At 35.7% G+C, this 22,188-nt stretch overlaps 1 protein-coding gene across 2 annotated transcripts in view; it reads left to right on the top strand.

Moving 5' to 3' along the window:
* Positions 1 to 22,188, top strand: part of LOC111155467 (centrosome and spindle pole associated protein 1) — a 135,622-nt gene that overhangs the window by 46,028 nt on the left and 67,406 nt on the right. For both annotated transcript variants that reach the window (XM_022515632.1, XM_022515631.1), the window contains exons 10-14: positions 13,368 to 13,461; positions 14,721 to 14,778; positions 16,510 to 16,718; positions 19,108 to 19,229; positions 19,580 to 19,658. In XM_022515632.1, coding sequence (XP_022371340.1) covers positions 13,368 to 13,461; positions 14,721 to 14,778; positions 16,510 to 16,718; positions 19,108 to 19,229; positions 19,580 to 19,658 — 562 coding nt within the window. The remainder of the gene's footprint in view (positions 1 to 13,367; positions 13,462 to 14,720; positions 14,779 to 16,509; positions 16,719 to 19,107; positions 19,230 to 19,579; positions 19,659 to 22,188) is intronic.

The raw sequence follows: 22,188 nt of genomic DNA, 5'->3' as shown, positions 1-22,188 counted from the left end.
TACCCTCTAGTTCCATCCACTTCATTGCAAATGGCAAAATTTGGGGGTTTTTTGATGGCTGCATAGTATTCATTGTATATATATACCACATCTTCTTTATCCATTCATCTGTTGATGGACATCTAGGTTCTTTCCATAGTTTGGCAATTGTGGACATTGCTGCTATAAACATTTGGGTGCACGTGCCCCTTCCAATCATTACATTTGTATCCTTAGGGAAAATGCCCAGTAGTGCAATTGCTGGGTTGTAGGGTGGCTCTGTTTTCAACTTTTTGAGGAACCTCCATACTGTTTTCCAGAGTGGCTGTACCAGCTTGCATTGTAAGGAGGGTTCTCCTTTCTCCGCATCCTTGCCAACACCTGTCGTTTCCCGACTGGTTTATTTTAGCCATTCTGACTTGTGTGAGATGGTATCTCATTGTGGTTTTGATTTATATTTCCCTGTGCCAACTGATGTTGAGCACTTTCTCATGTGTCTGTTGGCCATCTGGATGTCTTCTTTGCAGAAATGTCTGTTCATGTCCTCTGCCCATTTCTTGATTGGATTATTTGTTCCTTGGATGTTGAGTTTGTAAGTTCTTTATAGGTTTTGGATACTGTCCTTTATCTGATACATCATTTGAAAATATCTTTTCCCATTCTTTCAGTTGTCTTTTGGTTTTATTGACTGTTTCCTTTGTGGTGCAGATGCTTTTGATCTTGATGAAGCCCCAGTAGTTCATTTTTGCCCTTGCTTCCCTTGCTTTTGGCATGTTTCTAGGAAGAAGTTGCTGTGGCTGAAGTTGAAGAGGTTGCTATCTGTTCCCTCAAGGATTTTGATGGATTCCTGTCTCACATTGAGGTCTTTCATCCATTTTGAATCTCTTTTTGTGTGTGGTGTAAGGAAATGGTCCATTTTCATTCTTTTGCATGTGGCTGTCCAATTTTCCCAACACCATTTGTTGAAGAGACTCTTTTTTTTCCATTGGACATTCTTTCCTGTCTTGTCAAAGATTAGTTGACCATAGAGTTGAGGGTCCATTTCTGGGCTCTCTCTTCTGTTCCCTTGATCTATGTGTCTGTTTTTGTGCCAGTACCATACTGTCTTGATGATTATAGCTTTGTAATAGAGCTTGAAGTCTGGAATTGTGATGCTACCAACTTTGGTTTTCTTTTTCAACATTCCTCTGGCTATTTGGAGTCTTTTCTGGTTCCGTATAAATTTTAGGATTATTTGTTCCATCTCTTTGAAAAAAGTTGATGGTATTTTGGTAGGGATTGCATTAAATGTGTAGATTGCTTTAGGTAGCATAGATATTTTCACAGTAATTGTTCTTCCAATCCATGAGCATGGAACATTTTTCCATTTCTTTTTTTTTTTTTTTTTAAGATTTTATTTATTAGACAGAGATCACAAGTAGGCAGAGAGGCAGGCAGAGAGAGAGGAGGAAGCAGGCTCCTTGCCGAGCAGAGAGCCTGATGCGGGGTTTGATCCCAGGACCCTGAGATCCTGACCTGAGCCAAAGGCAGAGGCTTTTTTTTTTTTTTTTTAAAGATTTTATTTATTTGACAGAGATCACAGTAGGCAGAGAGGCAGGCAGAGAGAGATAGAGGAGGAAGCAGGCTCCCTGCTGAGCATAGAGCCCGATGTGGGGCTCGATCCCAGGACTCTGGGATCATGACTGGAGTTGAAGGCAGAGGCTTTAACCCATTGAGCCACCCAGGCGCCCCAATATTTTTCCATTTCTTTGTGTCTTCCTCAATTTCTTTTATGAGTACTTTATAATTTTCTGAGTACAGAGTCTTCGCTCTTTGGTTAGGTTTATTCCTAGGTATCTATGGTTTTGGATGCAATGTAAATGAGATCGACTCCTTAATTTCTCTTTCTTCTGTTTTATTGTTGGTGTATAGAACTGCAACTGATTTCCATGCATTGATTTCATATCCTGACACTTTATTGAATTCCTGTATGAGTTCTAGCAGTTTTGGAGTGAAGTCTTTTATGTTTTCTACATAAAGTATCATATCATCTGCAGAGAGTGAGAGTTTGACTTCTTCTTTGCCGCTTTGGATGCCTTTAATTTCTTTTTCTTGTCCTATTGCTGAGGCTAGGTCTTCTAGTACTATGTTGAATAGCAGTGGTGATAGTGGACAACTCTGCCATGTTCCTGACCTTAGGGGAAAAGCTCTCACTTCTTCCCTTTGAGAATGATATTTGCTGTGGGTGTTTCATAGATTACTTTTATGATATTGAGGGATGTACACTCTATCCCTACATTGTGAAGAGTTTTGATCAGGAAAGGATGCTGTACTTTGTCACATGCATTTTCAGCATCTATTGAAAGTATCATATGGTTCTTATTCTTTCTTTTATTAATGTATTATATCACATTGATTGATTTGTGGATGTTGAACCAAGATTGTAGCCAAGGAATAATTCCCACTTGGTTGTAGTGAATAATCCTTTTAATGTACTGTTGGATCCTATTGGCCAGGATTTTGGTGAGAATTTTTGCATCCATGTTCATCAGGTAAATTGGTTTGTAATTCTCCTTTTGATGGGGTCTTTGTCTGATTTTGGGATCAAAGTAATGATGCCCTCATAAAATGAGTTTGGAAATTTTCTTTCCATTTCTCTTTTTCTGGAACAGTTTCAGGAGAATAGGTATTAATTTTTCTTTAAATGTTTGGTAGAATTCCCCTGGGAAGCCATCTGGCCCTGGGCTAAAAGGGTAGCAATGACCCCAGAAAAATATATGCTAACCAAATCAGAAGGGACCTGAAACTGAGGGGAGAAAAAGGAGGGGAGAAAAAAAAATACATATCTATATACATATACATATACATATATATACACATACACACACACAGATATAATTAGGCTGGTGAATAGAACAGAGCCACACACTTGATTTTGGGTGTATTTTGGTCTCTTAGAAAAAAATGCCTCCCACAATTTTAAGGAAGAAAAACTTATATATATATACAAAAATAAGGGTAAACATGTTGTAGGGATGAAATATGACTGAAGATGAAAATTAAAAAATATTTTAAAAAAGGAATTGATAAGAAGTTGGTTGAAAAAGGAAAGAATGCGATCAGGCTGGAGACTAGAACAAAGCCATATGCTAGATTTAGGGTATATTTTAATCTGTTAGAAGAAACTGTATCCCAGAATTTTAAATAAAGAAAAACTTACATGTATACAACAAATAAGGTTAAATGCAATGAAGGGATAGAATATGACTATAGCAGTGAAAATTAAAAATGATTTTTAAAAAGGTATTGGTAGGATAAAATAGATTAAAATAAGAAAGAGGAGAAGTTAAAAAAATAGAATAACAATGAAATCTAATGAATTTTAACTTTGAAAGACTGAAGAATCATGGGGAAAACAGCCATGAACTCTTTATGATGCATTCCCCTCACTCTGGAGTTCTCAGTTCTCACGATTGGTGAACTTGGTCTTGGCTGGATGTTCTTGCCGATCTTCTGGGGAAGGGGCCTATTGTGATTCTCAAATGTCTTTGCCGAGGCAGAATTCCACTGCCTTTGGGAGGGGCCTGGCTAAGTAATCTGCTTGGGTTTGCTCTCTGTAGTTTTTTTTCCCTGAACGCTTTCCATTCAGCATGGCAGAAGAGAATGAAAGTGGTGGCCTCCTAATATCCGACCCAGAGGAGCTGAGTGCTTGGGGCCCAGCTGCCCAGTGCGCCCTCAGAGAAAAGCAGTCAGTCACTCCTGTCTCCCCAGTCTCTGGCTGTGCTTCATGCTCACCCAGCCTGTTATAGTGCATTTCTATCTCTGGCACATGGCCCCATTCGGAGTCTCCAAACCCAGCAGATTCCTGTAGTGTGCTCATGCACCGTTCCTCCTGGTGGTGGTAGGTGGGGGGATGATCTCCCTGATTCTGCCACCTTGTGGGTTCCCTGCTTGAAGAGCAGTGGCTCGACTCTGCTGGGGATAATTTTTTAAGGTAACCCCCAGCTGAGAGACCAGTCCTTGGCTCCATCTCTGTAGCTGGCTTCCCTGCTCCAGTACCCCGGGGCTCTGCCACACACAGGCACCCCTGGTCTTTTTGTGACTCCGAGGGACCTGATACCACACTATTGTAGTGAAGGCTCCCCCCACACCCCCACTTAGCCTCTGGAGCAATGTCCCTCAGTGGAGTTGACTTCTAAAAGTTCTGATTTTGTGCTCTGCTGCTCTCTCTTTTGCGGGAGCTGGCCCCTCCCTTCTGGGGTCTGTCTTCCCGATCTTCCGTATATTGCCTTGGATTCACTTCTCCGCATGTCCTACCTTCCAGAAAATGGTAGCTTTTCTGTTCGTAGAATTGCTGCTATTCTTTTCTTCTATCTCCTGTTGAGTTTATTGGTGTTCAAAATGGTTTGATAACTATCTAGCTGAATTCCTGGGACCCTACAAAATTTCGATCTCCTACTCCTCCACCATCTTGCTCCTCCCTCTCTAGATAGGGTCTTTAGTGAGATGTCAGTATTGTCATTAAAACTACTTTTATTAATAATAGAAAACTCTTATCTAGTGCTTACTTTATGGTAGACTCTATATGCTAAATAGTTAATGTGTATTGTATAGCTCCTTGTATAATTTTAAAGTGAAATAACTTTATTTAATGATGAGCTTTCCATAGAAGATAAATGAAATATTAATTTCAGTAACTTCATTGTAGTGTGGCTATTTCTTATATTCTGTTTTATATGCAATAGTTTTTTTTCTTCATTCTTCTTCTTTTTCTTCTTTAGCTAGTATAGAACTGCCTTACATTTTAAGTTTAGTTTCCCTGAACTAAACCTTTTTATCCCTTGATAAACATCCTTTTCCTATGTTCTTTCCCAGTAGTTTGAGAAGGTGTTTTGTTCAAACCATGATCATAATACAGATTTTCTGTTTATTTTATCAGAAATGAAGGTCACTGGTTAATATAAGAATGTTGATTTGCTACTTGTCGTAATTTCAGAAACAGTGTGAAGAGAGGGCCTTACTTATTTCCTATGTATAACTTTAAAATAGAAAAGTAGTCTGTTTTCTGTGTAAAAACTATTAGAAAAAATGACCTGAAATTTGGTTTCAAGGGAAGTATGTGAGGAAATTGGATAAAAGTTTAGATTCATTCAACTTGAAAGTAGTCAGTAATTTAAATCTAGGATTAGAGACATTTTATTGCATGATATTCTCAGATTTTTATTTTCTTGAAATGGCTATTGTGAGAAAATAGGGCATAGCAACTAGAATTTTATCCTTTTTTTTTTTTTTTTTTAAGATCTATTTATTTGAGAGTGAGAGAACACAATCAGAGCCTGATGTGGGGTTTGATCCCAGGACCCCATGATCATGACCTGAGGCAAAATTAAGAGTCAGCTGCTCAACTGAGTCACCCAGGCACCCCCAGAGGTTTTTTTTCTAATGTAGTGTCTTTAAGTGAGAATTTACCAGTGTAACCTATCAGTAGGTGAGAGTAAAGGCTTCATTCTTATGATGTATTTTGTTAAACATGAAAAATCAGAGAAATGGCTTTCTTTGTTCAGAGCCCACTGACAAATAATTTTATCAATAAACGGATTACTCTGCCCTGAAATTTTAACATAGAATGGCATAAATTTACCATTACTGTAATCCTGAAATTTATGCATGAATACTTGTTGAGACAATAGACTCTAATGCTTAGGACAAACCATTTAAAATCATTTAATCCAGTGATTTATCTCATGAGTTCCCCCCAGACCAGCCTATATATGTATGGAACCATAGGGAACTCCAGAGGTAGCATAATGAGATTGTTATAAAATTCTCATTTCAATTGAATTGAAATTTGTCTTCCTATAATTTTGCTCCAAGGATCTAATTTGGAGTCTTGTGCTTTATTTTAAAAATTAAAACAATGACTACTTAGAGCAAAAATAACAATATATTATGGGGTATAAAAGAATCATGGATTATTTAGAGGTATGCTTTTAAATTTTCAAATATTTGGGGGTTTTCCTCCTGTCTTTTTATTATTGACTGCTTGTTTAATTCCCTTACGATCTGAAAAAAGTTGGTATAATTTCATTTATTTCAAATTTGAATTTAAAACATGTTTTTAATGGCTTAGAATATAGTTTATCTTGGTGAATTTTTAGTTTGTAGTTGAAAGAATGCGCATTATATGGTTGTTGAGTGTAGTGGTTTTTATATGTCAAGTACATCAACTGGTTGATAGTGATGTTCATGTCTTGTGCATATGGAACGATTTTCAACTCTTCTTCTACCACTTGTTTAGAAATGTTTTAAATTCTCTGCCTTAGTGTGGTACCTGGAGTGCTGGAGGAATTTTCTTAGTGTGCCTGCACTTTAATTAATTTTCAGCAGAACCTGCCTGACTCTGACAGAGTGATTGCTGTTGCCTTTTCTTTGGTGCAAGGCTGATTCTGTGCATCTGGTTCTCAGAAGTGAGTCTCAGTGTTCCTGATGCTTCCCAGAGTGGTACCCAAACTCTTCCTTTATGTTTGTGGAGGGTCTTGGGTGAGAAGACCCTTCCTCCTAACAGTAATAGAACCTCACTTTATATAAGTGCAGAATGCTGGGTCCAGCAGGTTTTCTGCTGTTCAACCAGTAGAATATGGCTATTGCTTTTTATGAAAGAAGGATTGGGAAAGCATGCAGTGTTATTTGGCCTCAGAATGGTCTCTTTCTTGTGTCTCATGTTGTCCTGTCTCCAGTCTCTCTCAGAAACATCTGGTGGAGGTGGAGAAGTGAGTGCAGATTCCTCTTGTGTCTGGCTTTTCCAGAGAATCTATGTTTTTACTCTAGCCCACAGAAAGCCTTTAAGAATTCATTAACATTTCAGCTATTCCTACCTCCTTTTAAGGCAGCTGCCTACTTCTCCATACTCTAGGAAAGGTAAAAAATTTGTTGGATTATCCCATCTCTCTTTGAATTGGTTTTTATTATACCCTTTGGAATTCACTTCACTTGGTTGCTTATAACCTCAGCTCTCTGATGGGCTTTTTAAAAGTTACGGTTTTATGGATGATGTGCTTTTTCCCCATTGTAGGGTTTGAGCAGTGTTCTCTTGTAGCTTTCTGCTAAGTAGAAGCAGAACTCCCCATTTTTTTTTTTTTTTAAATAACAACTTCTATTTCTTCCTCATTATGGTCCGATTTTTAAATATATATATATATTTTAATGAATCTTTAAAAAAAAAAATGGGTGGTACACCTGGGTGGCTCAGTTGGTTAAATGGCCAGCTCTTGCTTTTGGTTCAGGTCATGATCTCAGAGTGCTGGGATCAAGCCCTGCGTCAGGCTCCAAGCTCAGCTGGGGAGCCTGCTTGTGGATTTTCTCTCCCTCAGCCCCTCCCCCTGCACGCATTCTCTCTCTCTCTCTCTCTCTCTCTCTCAAGTAAATAAATCTTTAGAAATACATATTTTTAAATTTTATTAAACCCAGTTAATTTTTATAAAATATATTTTTAAAAGATTTTATTTATTTATTCAACAGAGAGAGACACAGTAAGAGAGGAGGGAACACAGCAGAGGAGTGGGAGAGGGAGATGCAGGCTTCCCACTTAGCAGGGAGCCCGATGCAGGGCTTGATTCCAGGACCCTGACATCATGACCTGAGGTGAAGGTAGACACTTAACGACTGAGCCACCCAGGCGCCACTTTTTTAAAAATATTTTTTTAAAGCTTTTGTTTATTTATTTGACAGAGACACAGCAAGAGAGGGAACACAACTTTTTGTTGTTGTTGTTTGTTTGTTTAAGTGAACTCCATGCCCAACGTGAAGCTTGAAATCTGGCCCCAAGATCAAGAATCACAGGCTCTACCTACTGAGCCAGCCAGTTGTCCCTGTGTTCCTATTTTTATTTAATACTTGGGCATAGTTCTCATAGCTAATTGAGTATCTTTGTTGTTCCATCGTCTGTTGTTCATGTGTTTTTTTCTATTGGCTAACATTTCTAATGGTTATTGGTCATTATATTAGTTTTCTATTGCTGATTCAAAGATGAGCACAAATTTTATGGCTCAGAACATCTCACATTGTCTTACAGTGTCTGTGGGTCAGGAGTTTAGGCAGGTTCTCTGCTCAGGTCTCTGAAGGCTGTCATAATCAATGTGTCAGTCAGGCTGTTTTCTTCATCTGAATCTTGAATAGGGGAGAATCTACTTCTAAGCACATTCACATTGTTGGCAGAATTCATTTACTAGTGGCTGTATTACTAAGGGCCCTGGTTTCTTACTGGATGTTATTGGAGACTGCCCATAATTCTTAGAGGGCATCCATAATTTCTTGTCACGTGGGCTTTCTTACCATGGCTGCTCACTTTATTATGCCAGCAAGGAGAATCTCTAAACTCAGGGAGGGCTTTTACCTGATTATATCAGGCTCACCCAAGATAATCTCCTTTTCGATTAATTCAGACTTGAAATTTGACCTGGAATTGGTACCCAAATCACATTAGCAAGGTCCTTTCACCTTGTCATATTCTGTTGGCTGGAAGCAAGTCATAGGTCCTGCCTAGGGGAGAGGTTTATACAGGGAATCAGTACCAGAAGGCAGGGAATATGGGATCTGTCAGAATTTTGTCTACCACAGTCACATTTTTCTGATACTGACGAACTAACCTTTTTGAGGTCTTTTTTTAAAATTTTCTTTGGGACATTGTAAAGTAGCCTTCTTCATAGGGGCAGTTTGGTCCTATTACTATCAAATGACCTTTCTGGGGGCTCTTCCTTGAATAGGAGACCACTGAGAACTCCTATTCCTGGCTAAAGCTGGAATTTCTACTTTGGGGATGTCCAAGAATTTTTCAGTTTGTGTCCTTCATAGTTTTTTGTCCAGCCTATTGGAGTTTTATCCTGTGCATTTATAGACGGTGCATAGTAAAGTCTTTTTTTTTTAAAGTAAGCTCCATGCCCAGAGTAGAGCTGAATGTGGGGCATGGACTCATAACCCTGAGATCAAGATTCAGATGCTTAACCGACTGAGCCACCTAGGTGCCCCTGAAGCTCTTTTGCTTCTTTTTGAAGCTTTGCCCTACACTTCCAGACATTTTTTATTTTATTTTATTTTAAAAAAGATTTTATTTATTTGTTTGACAGAGAGAGACACAGTGAGAGAGGGAACACAGCCAGGGCGAGTGGGAGAGGGAGAAGCAGGCTTCCCACTGAGCAAGGAGCCTGATGCGGGGCGTATCCCAGGACCCTGGGATCATGACCTGAGCCTAAGGCAGAAGATGCTTAACGACTGAGCAATCCAGGCACCCAACTTCCAGACATTTTAGCCTCCTGAATTTTTATCTTGATCTGATTTGCTTAGTTTTCTGGCTTTGTTTGGTTCTCCTTCCCTGTACCCATGGTCTGGAATTGTATTCAGGCAGAAGTGGCAGTGCTTAAAGAGCTCATCTCATTAATTTTCCTTCACTGTTTTTATAGTCTTGTATTACCTATTGTCTAGTGTCTGAAAAATAATTATTTCATATTTTGCCTAGCTTTATTATTTTTTTTATGGTAGGAGGTTATATTCTGTGTTTATTACTCCATAATGATCAGAAGCAGAATGGATCAATCTACTTTGATGTAAAACATTATTAAGCTTGCTTAATATAATCATCTTACTCCTATGGGAGCTTCACTGTTGCTAACATCTAGGCTTAATGGGCACACTTAGATACTCTATAGTCACTGATGATAGGGAGACTAATAAGGTAATAGAGAAATTGCTGGTTGAGTTGCATTTTTGATATCCAGTGATTGTGTGGTGTTCCAGAAGAGGCATATCTAGATTAGGAGTGTCATTATGATATGCAGTAATAACATTGATGAAAGAAATTGAGGAGGACACAAACAAATGGAAAGATATTCCATGCTCTTGAATTAAAAATTGGTATTTTTTAAAAAAGATTTATTTATATATATATTTTTAGATGGGGGGTGTAAAGAGAGAGAGCAGGTGAAAGTGTGCAGGTACACAGAGGGGCAGAGGTGAAGGAGAAGAGGAAAAGAATTTCAAGGAGACTCTGCTGATTGTGGAGCTCTATGTGGGGCTTGATCCCACAACCCAGAGATCATGACCTGAGTTGAAACCAAGAGTTGGATGCTCAGCTGACTGAACCACCCAGTCACCAGTAGAAGAATTAGTATTATTAAAACATCCATACTACCCACAGCAATCTACAGATTCACTACACTTCCAGCAAAATACCAATAGAATTTTTTACAAAACCAGAAAAAAATAATATTAAATTTGTATTGAACTACAAAAGACCCAGAAATTTTGAGGAAAAACAAAAAACAAAAAACAAAAAAACAAAAACAAACAAACAAAAACAACCCTGGAGGTATCACAATTCCAGATTTCAAGATAGTCCCACAAAGCTTTCAGTAATCAAAACAGTATGGCACTGGCATAAAAATGGACAGATCAGTTTCCTTCCCTCCCTCCCTCCCTTTCCTTCCTTCCTTCTTTCTTTCTTTCTTTCTTTCTTTCTTTCTTTCTTTCTTTCTTTCTTTCTTTCTTTTTTCTTTCTTTCTGTCTGTCTGTCTTTCTTTCTTTCTTCAATCTCTTTAATAAATGGTGCTACGAAAACTGGACAGCTACATGTAGAAGAATGGAACTGGGCAGCTTTCTTATACCATACACAAAGATAAACTCAAAATGGATTAAAGACTTAAGTGTGAGACCTGAAACCATGAAAGTCCTAGAAGAGAACACAGACAGTAATATCTCCAACATTTGATATAGCAACATCTTTCTAGAAATGTCTCCTGTAAGGGAAACAGAAGCAAAAATAAACTATTAGAACTACACCAAAATAAAAAGCTTTTGCACAGCAAAGGAAAACATCAACAAACTGAAAAAGCAGCCTACTGAATAGAAGATATTTGCAAATGATACATCCAATAAGTGATTAATATCCACAATATATAAGAACCTATACAACTCAACACCAAAAAAAAAAAAAAAAATTGGTGCCTAGGTGGCTCAGTTGTTAAGGGTCTGCCTTCAGCTCAGGTCATGATCCCAGGATCCTGGGATTGAGCCCCACATCAGGATCCCTGCTCAGCAGGAAGCCTGCTTCTCCCTCTCCCACTCCCCCTGCTTGTGTTCCCTCTCTTGCTATCTCTCTCTGGGTCAAATAAGTAAAGAAAATCTTTTAAAAAATTGATTAAAAATGGTCAGAGCACTTGGCTAGATATTTTTTCTAAAGAAGACCTACAGGTGACCAACAGACACTTGAAAAGATGCCCAATATCACTAGATGCCCAGTATCACTAATCATCAGAGAAATACAAATCAAAACCACAATGAGATATCATCTTATACTTGTCAGAATGTCTAAAATGAAAAAAGAAAAGAAATAATATGTTAGGGTATAGAGAAAGAGGAACTCTCAAACACTGTTGGTGGGAATGTAAATTGGTACACTGGGGAAAACAGTATGGAGTTTCCTCAAGAAATTAAAAATAGAATGCAGTATTAGGGGCGCCTGGGTGGCCCAGAGGGTTAAGTTTCTGCCTTTGGCTCAGGTCATGATCTCAGGGTCCTGGGATAGAGCCCCGCATCGGGCTCTCTCTGCTCAGCAGGGAGCCTGCTCCCCCGCCTTCTCTCTGCCTGCCTCTCTGTGTACTTGTGATCTCTCTCTCTGTCAAATAAATAAATAAAATCTTTAAAAAAAAAAAAAAGGCAGTATGATCCAGTGATTCTACTATTGGGTATTTACTCCAAGAAAATGAAAACCCTAATTTAAAAAGATATATGTACCCCTATGTTGATTGCAATGTTATTTACAATAGCCAAGATGTGGAAGCAACCTAAGTGTCCATCAGTGGACAAATGGATAATGAAGTGCTATATGCAGACAGGGGATTATTACATAGCCACAAAAAGGATGAGATTGTGCCACTTGCAACATCCTGGATAGAGTGAGTTGTTATCATGGCTAAGTGAGATTAGTCAGAGAAAGACAACTCTCATGATTTCACTCATATGTGGGATCTAAAAAAACAAATGAATAAGCAAAAATGTGAAATCAAACCTAAAATATAGAGAACAAAGTGATGATTGCCAGAGGGGAGCAGAGTGGGAAGATGGGTAAAATGGATGAAGGGGAGTGTCAGATACAGACTTTCAGGTATGGAATGAATGTCATGGGAATGAAAGACACAGTATAGGGAATGTAGTCAATGATATATAAAAGCATTATATGGTTACAGATGATAGCTCTACTCCCTGTGAGCATAGCATAATGTGAAGACTTGTTGAATCAATGTTTACACCTGAAACTAATGTAACATTGTCAACTATGGTCTAAAAAAATCACAGTAATCACTAAATCATGAGCGGAGAGAGGGCGAATGGGGAGACTAATCAGGAGATTATTGCTGCAATTCAGGTGAAATGTAGACAGGTCCTATCCAGGGTTAAAGGTGGTGAGAATAATAAGAGGACCCATACATGAAGTGAATAAAGAAATAATGAGCATTCAAAGTTACATGAGGTTTAGAGGGTTGATATTCTTGCTGTTACCAGAAAACAAAGAGGAGCAATTGCTTTTGAGATGTTCAGTTTGGACACACTTAGCAAATTTAAGGGGCTTGTAGGAGTTATTAGTGATGATATCATCCCAATTATTAGAAAAATGGGGATGGGGATTATTATTCTTTTTAAAAATTTAAAAAAATTTTTTTTTCAGAGACCAAGTGTGCATGTGAGAGGTGGGGAGGGGCAGAGGGAGAGGGAGAGAGAATCCCAAGCAGGCTCTATGCTCAGTGTGGGGCCCCATGCAGGGTGGGATCCCATGACCCTGAGGTCATGAACTGAGGTGAAATCAAGGGTCAGATGCTTAACTGACTGAGCCATGCAGCCTCCCTTAGAGTATTCTTTTTCTTTTCTTTTCTTTTTTCTTTTCTTTTCTTTTCTTTCTTTCTTTTTTTTTTTTTTTTTAAAGATTTTATATATTTATTTGACAAAAGAGAGATCACAAGTAAGCAGAGAAGCAGGCAGAGAGTTGGGGGGAAGCAGGCTCCCTGCTGAGCAGAGAACCCAATGTGGGGCTTGATCCCAGGACCGTGAGATCATGACCTGAGCCAAAGGCAGAGGCTTAACCCTCTGAGCCTCCCAGGTGCCCTGAGTATTCTTTTATTTAAAGTTTTTGACTAAGTTTAGAGGTTTGGGAAAGCGTGATGTATTTTGTGATTGACATATAAAAGATACTCAGAAATTATGAAATTAATTGAGGTAATATACAGTTTTGCCTTTTATATTTTCTGCATGTGCAGTAATTAATTACTCTTTGATGTAATTAAAAATGGAGGCTTTTAAAAATTCAAGTTTCTAGTTGAAGATGTTGCTTAAGAGTTAATTTTTTTTTTCTTACTACTTTCTAGGAAGTGAAGATAGAGAACTTATTCAGAAAAGGAAAGAGAAATACAGACTAGAACTGTTGGAACAAATGGCTGAACAACAGAAGAACAAGAGACGGTAATGAAAGGTTTGCATTTTAAAAAGATGTTTGAACTTAAAATGCATTTATGTAGGGTATGTGGGTGGCTTAGTCATTTGGGAATCTGACTCTTGATTTCAGCTCTGGTCCTGATCTTGGGTCATGTGTCAGCCCTGCAGAGGCCATTTGAGGTTCTTCTCTCTCCCTCCCCCTGCTCGCATGTACTCTTTCTCCCTCTCTCTAAAATTAAATAAATAAATAAATAAATAAATAAATAAAATCTTTGAAAAATGCTTTTGTGTAAAATGATATGGTGATGACAATTATATAGTAAAATATGGGGATATTTTTCCCAAGATGATTATGTGTTTGTAAGTCACTTCTATTTCAGCCTCTACATTCTATATCAGCTAAGGTACTAAAACAAATACTATATGAGTGTTCATTTATGGTGCCATATAGGTAACAGATGAGACTATTTGTATATTCTATAACAGGCCTTTTATATACCTTTGTTAATTTCTTCAATTTTTTATTTAGAGTAGCATTTAATGTTATCTACATGCCCACAAATATGAAATGGAAGAATTTTGTTTTATAACAATGTGAAATTATAAGCATACCCATAAATGCAATATAAAAAAATAATCATGATAAATCCAGATTTATATTGTATACGACTCTCAGTGTTTGTAATCTTTCTTGTAGAAATAGTTGTGAAATAATAATTATAGTTTACAATTAGGAATAGATATCTTGTTTCCAGAGAATTTGAGGCCATATACTATTAACTTTTAGTTTTGCCTTTTTTCCTCTATGTTAGAAAAAGCCATTATCTAATGTTTTATCTTAGTCATTTCTAACATTTTTTTTTTTTTTGGTAACATCTTTTTCTTAAAAACTCTGTTTAAATACTTTAAAAGTATGGTATTAATTTTTAATTATTTACCCTTTAGTCAACAAAACATACATATTCCGTAAACATTTTTGTTTCACAAAGTAAAGATTTTGTTTTACTTCTGTAATTCTGTGTGAATTACTGAGGCTTTGAAGTACTCCAGGCACTAGTTTTAAGACTTACTGTAAGTCAGTTTACATGTGAAATCTAGTTTACTTTGCACCAAATAAAAAATTTAGTTTTCAGAATTATTTAAGATTTTATTGTCAGTTAAAAGAATTACTCGTACTTGAAGATGTTACTGAATGAACTTTGTGTTTAAGTTTGTTTTAGTAATTACTATGATTTTGATAGTGTTTGCTATAACTGTTTAATATACAGAATTTTAATTTTGTTCAGAGAAAAAGATATGGGACTCAGTGTTGCAGCTTCTGGAGTACGAGACCCTGAGAAATCAGTAAGTGTTTCTGGCATCTTTTAATGTTTACTCTTTCATTTAAATAAGCCTCACTGGTAATGACAGGTAGAGATAGAAGGTATTGGGCAAAATATAATAGTAGACCAGTTTGAATAGTAATGAATTCAGTTCTCATAAAACCTAAGTCCTAACTCTTACTTGTTTATTCCTCTAAGATAATTTTTCCTTTTTCATATGTGTGTTTTTGTGTGTGTGTGTGTGTGTGTGTTTAGTTTGTTTTAAATTATTTCTTTCTGCTTTGTTCACAGGCAATATCCAGGGGAAAGTTATCTCAGTTTAATTTACAATAAATATTAATATTTTTCTCGAGTTTATCTTACCACTCTTGTTAGATTGAATGATTTCCAAAGAAACAGAAATCTTTGATTCTAGTGTTTAAGCATTTTAGTAATTTTTACTTACTCTAAAACTAGAGACATGATAATCTTGTTTTTACTTTAATTTTGCAATTCTCATCATTTAGTGGAATGAATTACATCATTGCAGTTAAGTAAGGAGGAGGTAATAATTTATTCCTCTTCTCAAAATATGCTTTTTCTGTAGTAGGATATGCTAAGGCAAGTTTTTATCTTTGATGACTAAGAAACTTTAATTTCATTAAAAAGTTCATTCTTAGAAAGAATAGAGCAACTTAAAATTATTCAACTTTAGACAACTTTTAAGTATATCCTCTGAGTTATCCATTTAAAGAAGTTTAATACTGTGCTAATATTACTCTTATGTGCTTTTTGACTGTTCATAGAATAAAACTTTTAGATTAATGTGAGAAATCGTTCCTGAGGAATTAAATATGGTGGGGAAGAAAGGATAATTCCGAAGCTAAATATATTTTCCTCTATCAGTGAATACCTATGAAATAGTTTTCACAATAAAAACTTTCTTTTAAAATCTTGAACTTTTTAATGTAATATGGTAGTATGCTAAACATTTAATTTAATTTATGGATACATTATATATGGTTTATATTAGTATTTGATGGACATTCTTATTTATATTTGAATGAAGCAGCTTTTTGAGTGCCAAGTTGCTTTATGAGAATAAATAAGAACATTAGATACAATAGTTAAACCATTACTTTGGGGTTTACTTTTGATGTCAAATTTTAGGAAAAGATACATAAATGATGTTCTAAAACAGGGGTTAGGAAACTGTAGCCTATGGCCAAATCTAGTTGCTTCCTATTTTTGTAAATAAAGTTCTATCGCAGCACACCCTCACTTACTATTTAGATACTGTTTTGGGCTACTTTGGTGCTATGATTGAGTTGAGTAGTTCTGAGGAAACTGCATGCTTTGCAAAGCCTGGTATATTTTCTATCTGGCTCCTAACAGAAAACATTTGCTGACCATTCTAGAGAATACTTGATGTCAGAAATGCTAGTTGGATAGAGAAATAGCACAGTGTTATAGTATAATAGAATTTTATATTTAGAATTAATATCTGGCTCTAGTTATTGCTTGATTACTTATTAATGGCAAGGCCTTAGGTGATTTATATACTTTCAGGAAACCTCATTTACCCCATTTATAAAATAAGGATTAGATCTTCGAAGTCTTTTATAGTTATAAAAATTCTTTTATTCTGTTACTAACTAAAGTGCCTGTTTACAATCTGGGATAGAGGGTCTTTTGAGGTTCCTTCCACCTTTAAATTTCTACCTTTAAATTTATGATTATATGTAACAAACAGATTTTTTTTTCTTTATTTTAGCCTGATAGACTAAAGCAGTTTAGTGTGGCACCAAGACGTTTTGAAGAGACGATACCACCTGAAAGACCCAGAGTAGCTTTCCAGACACCTCTCCCTCCTTTATCTGCCCCATCTGCCCCACCCATCCCATCAATTCACTCCATCCCATCTCAGAATGAAGATTTGCTCAGTGGACCCAGCTGCACCCTTGGTGAAATGGTGCCTCCCAGGTGCTTGTTTAAAATGTTTTGTGTTTGTGAATTAGGTAAGGTATCATTGTATTTCAGGCTTACAAGGATTTGCTGAAGCAGATTAAGTTGTCCTTCAGAGATTTTTGTATGATTAACAGCTTCTGTGAAAGAATTTCTCTTGAAATTTGTGTTATTAGTCTTTTCTCTTATAAAAACAAGGGAAATCTTTAAAACATTCTTTTACTGTTTAAAGATGCTTTAATAGTTTTAGACTGTGTACTAACTGCATTTAGTATTTAGTTTTAGGTTACATTTTGGAATATCTGTTATTAAAAACTTTTAACATACAAAAACTATACATTTTCTTTAATTTTATAATTTCCACTTGGCAAACACTGATTACTTCTTTCAGTTTAAGCGGAAAAAATTTTCTCATGTGGTTCTTTTGTATATATTACTTTATTTTGGCTTCTATTTCCTTCAACTCTTTCTCTGCAATTACTTACAGGCTATGCAACTCAAATACCTGAAATAAAAATGTTGAGATTATAAAACCTATAACTTAGGTATTAGGGTAAGGATTTGATTTTTATAGATAAAAGGCATAATGCTATATGAGACTGTACATAAAGAAAATTTTCTTGTGAACATTGGTATTTTTCTGGATGGCGCTTTTTTCCCTTAGTAGGATTTGAGCTTATTTTTTTTCTTACTATTAATGTATTAATTATAGGAGAGTGTTTAATTAAGTGGTTTTCTTTTTTAACATTGATATTTTCTGTGCTGTATAATTTTGATCCCACCTAGTGTTTTGAGTCAGGAAGTCATTAGATGAAACAAACAAAACATCTAATAAACACAGTACACACAGTGCTACAATTTGTTAGTTGTAAATAAAAAACTATTTTCTGTGCTATACTTTCTTTCTATAAAGAAAGAAAGTGTGCTATACTTTCAGTAGAACTTAGTCTTTTATTTAATTAAATAAAGGACTATATTTTCTGTGCTATACTTTCTTTCTATAAAGAAAGTGGGCTATACTTTGAGTAGAACTTAGTCTTTTATTTACAACTAACAAATTGTAGCACTGTGTGTACTGTGTTTATTAGATGTTTTGTTTGTTTCATCTAATGACTTCCTGACTCAAAACACTAGGTGGGATCAAAATTACAGAGCATAGTATGATGGTCTCCACAATGGTTTAGGGATTAAAATGGTTGGCTCCACTGTCTGCAATTTTGGGAATACTACACCTTTATAAAACTTCAGTTTTCTCATTTGTACAAGTGAAATAATAGTCTTTTTTTTCTTACCTACTCTTCCAGAGCTGTTGTAAAGATTAGATTCTGTATAAATCTCTATACAAATTTAAGATATAATGATGTTGACATTTCCCTTTCATAGCAGTTTCTCGACTGCTTTGTTGACGTACCTATGCAGTGAGGATAGTGAGGTTAGACACATTGAGTGGCCAGTAAGTGTGAAAAATATTAATAACTGGAGAGAACTTGAGTGCCTTCTTAGCTCTTCAGAATTGTTTTTGAAGTATTCAACAAGGGATAATCTGTTAAGATACACTCAAAAGGGAAGACATTCCAAAAAAAAAAAAAAGGAAGACATTCCATTCCAGGATGCCCCCTTTTCTCCTTTTCTCTTTCTGGTCATCTAAAGGAATTTGCCTTTTCCATTTTTACTGTTAGAAAGTATTGCCTTGGTGCAAATAGAGAGATGTTTCCTAATCAGCAATGAAGTGCAGAAATCGAGGTCTCAAAAGTTTATGAAAGATAAAACATTATGTCCAGACTTCACTGTTAAGTGGCTTCTCTTTCACATTATATATGACTTCCTTTGAAAGAACAATAAATTATTTTAGAATTAAAAAGTACATTCTTTCCCCCCAGTCAAATGGAACCATTTATAATCCCATTTATACCTATTTGCCTTTTCTTCCTTCATTATCCTTCTCTTTGTGACTCTAGCAACATGGTAGAAGCATTGTCTTTTCTAGAAAGCCTTACTTCTTTCTTCCTTTCCCCTATGTGATTTATATGTCCCTGTTCCATATTCCTACAGCACTGTGTATCTGTATTGTTTAACTTACATGCTGGGCTGTAATTGCTTGTTTATTTCTGTATTACTTTGAGGGACAGGGACCATGTTTGTTCAATACTGGCATAGAGTGACTAATTAGAAATGAATTGTTATTCAAAGTTTTTGTCTTATGTAAGTGTTATAACTTAAATTCTGAGATGTGGTAGTATATTTTGCTTTTTGAATCCTAATTTTTGATAAGAGATTAAAGCAAGATGGTGGTCTTTTCTAAAGCAGCAATAAGGTTTTCAATAAAATTGTGCAAAAGAATTATGTCTTGATTTTAAAAAATTGCGGTGAAATATGAGAAAATTTTTCCAATTTTCTTTTGATACAGGATTGCACCTCTGCCTCCTCCTCCCCTACTGCCACCTATAGCTACTAACTATCGGACTCCTTATGATGATGCATACTATTTTTATGGGGCCAGGAATAATTTGGATCCCAGTCTTGCTTATTGTAAGTTATCTATAGGCTAAATATTTTTTCCTAGTGATTCAGTTAGGAAAATTATTTTTTTTGTAAGCAAAAATAAGTTGAAAAACCACAGCTTTACTTAATTCAGATATTCGTATTTATTGACTTAAAAATGCCCTATTTTAAAACTCAGCTTTATTTCATAGTTACTTATTTTTTATTCAACTTTAAGAAATGTCTATTTTGTGGTTTCTTGCAATGTTCTTTGCTAACTCCTGAGAAGGAAATACAAAATTTTTCCCTGAGGTAACATTCAGTGTGTGACTTTTTCTTTAGGAATAAAATGTTAATAAATGGGTACTCTGAAATAAATGTGTTTGTTTTCTTTTAAGATGGTTCAGGAATGATGGGAGTACAGCCTACAGCTTATGTTAGTGCTCCTGTCACCCACCAGCCAGCACAGCCTATTATGTAAGTTATTAAAATAATAATTTGTCTTCCATAGAATCTATTGTTTTTTCTTTCAGAACAAATCTAACTTAACTGTCAATTATTGCATAACCAATATATTCAAAGTATTGCTTTTAAGTCAATATTTCATAGAAAGTACTTTTAAAAAATTAAAAAGTATTTTAAAAAATTAAAAAAAATTAAAAAATGTTTCATAGAAAGTACTTTTAAAATATCGAGAGAAACCTTATTTTCAACATTAGAGAAGTTATGCATACATATTGAGAAATGAGAATAGAAAAAGCATGGGGCTCATGGGTGGCTCAGTGGGTTAAAGCCTCTGCTTTCGGCTCAGGTCATGATCCCAGGGTCTTGGGATCGAGCCCCACATCGGGCTCTCTGCTCTGCAGGAAGCCTGCTTCCTCCTCTCTCTCTCTGCCTGCCTCTCTGCCTACTTGTGATCTCTGTCAAATAAATAAATAAAGTCTTTAAAAAAAAAAAAAGAATAGAAAAAGCATATGAAAAAATTGAAATCACCTATAATCTCCATCCAGTGATAGGTGCATCTAACTGAGCATTCAGGAAGTCTTATTTAGTCACAAAATCATATACACAACATACACCAAAATTATCTTATATTGTTTATATTGTTCTGTAACCTTTTAAAATTAGAAATATATCATAAACATCTTTTCCATGTCAATAAGTATACCTTATAGCATTATTATTTAAAATTAAACTTATTAGAGATAATTATAGATTCCCATGATGTAATTATAAGAAATAATAGAGACATCTTGTATTCCCTTTACCCAGTTTGTAATGCTAAGATCTTGCAGAATTGTGGTACAGTGACATAGCCCAAATATATGACATCGGATACATTCAAGATACAGAACATTACCGTCATCACAAGGATCCATTATCATGCCCTTTCAGCCACACCTAGTTTCTTCCTGCCCCTACTCCCTCCATAGGCACTAGGAACAACTAATCTGTTCTCCATTTCTTTAATACCATTTAAAAAATGCTACATAAACATGGAATCATGTATGTAACCTTTCGGAGTTTACTCTTTAAAATCAGCATAATTCCCTTGGGATTCATCCAGTTGTTGAATGTATAAATTGTTTATTCTTATTGCTAAGTAACATTTCGTTGTATGTTTGTACCACAGTTTAAACATTTCATCATTGAAGGACATTTAAGTTAGTATGAATAAAGCTGCTGTAAATTTTCGTGTACAGGTTTTGAACATAGCCTTTAGTTCTTTAGGATAATTGGTCAGGAGTGTTATTGTTGGGTTATATGGTAGTCACAACTTTGTTTTATGAGAAACTGCCAAACTTTTCATAGAGACTGTACCATTTCACATTTGCATTGGCAGTGTATCCAGAATCTGGTTTCTTTACATTTTTACCAGCATTTGGTGTCATGACTTTTGTTTATGCCACTTTGATAGGTGTGTAATGATACATCATTGGGGTTTTAATTTACGTTTCTCTGATAGTGAGAATGCTTAACATCTTTTCATGTATTTATTTGCCATATATTTGATGAAATGTCTCTTGATATTTTTTACACATTTTATTTTACTTATTTATTTTTTTAAGTAGTCTGCATGCCCACGATGGGGCTTGAATTCACAACGCTGAGATCAAGAGTTGCATGCTCTACTGACTGAGACAGCCAAGCGCCCTATTTTTTACACATTTTAAATTGGAGGGTTTTTTTTGTTTGTTTTTTTCTACTGAGTTTTTGAGGGTTCTTGATATATTCTATATACTAGTTCTTTGTCAGATATTTGGTATGCAAGTATTTTCTGTCAGTCTAAAACTTGTCTTTATCCTTTGAGTAGGGTGTTGTATAGAGCAAAACTTTTAAATTTTGATCAAGCCCAATTTATCAATTTTTCCTTTTATGGATCGTATTTTTAGTGTCAAATCTAGTATTCTTTTTCTAGGCCTAGATCCCAAGGATTTTCTCTGTTTTCTTTTTTTTTTCCCCCTTTCCCTAAAAGTTCTATAGTTTTTCATTTATGTCCATGATTCATTTTGTGTTAATTTTTAGGTAAGATGTGAGGCCTAGATTGAAGGTTTTTTTTCCCCCCCCCTATGGGTGTCTAGTGGTGCCCAGCATTATTTGTTAATAAGATTACTTTTCCTCTATTGGATTACTTTTGCATCTTTGTCAAAATCCACTGGACTAATTTTTGTGATTCTGTTTCTGGGATTCTGTATTCTATTCCATTGATCTGTGTGTTTATCCTTATGCCAGGAGCATTGATTATCATAGTGCTGTAGTAAGTTCTGAAATTGGGGACGTGTGAGTTCTCCAAATTTGTTTTTCTTTTCCAGGATTGCTTTGGCTGCTGCAGGTCCTTTGCATTTCAATGTGAATTTTAGGATAAGTTTGCCAATTTACATAAAAAGTCAGTTGAGATTTTTGGTAGACATTATACGGAATCTGCAGACCTGCTCAGTATTGCCTTAATTTTTTTTCAATTTCTTTATTGTGGTAAAACACACATAACATAAAATTTACCATTTTG

The sequence above is a fragment of the Enhydra lutris genome, unplaced genomic scaffold (genome assembly GCF_002288905.1).
Source record: "Enhydra lutris kenyoni isolate GAN:26980312 unplaced genomic scaffold, ASM228890v2 scaffoldscaffold41, whole genome shotgun sequence".
NCBI lineage: Eukaryota > Metazoa > Chordata > Mammalia > Carnivora > Mustelidae > Enhydra > Enhydra lutris.
The sequence above is the reverse complement of the archived record's forward strand: the minus strand, read 5'-3'. Positions and strand labels throughout refer to the sequence as shown.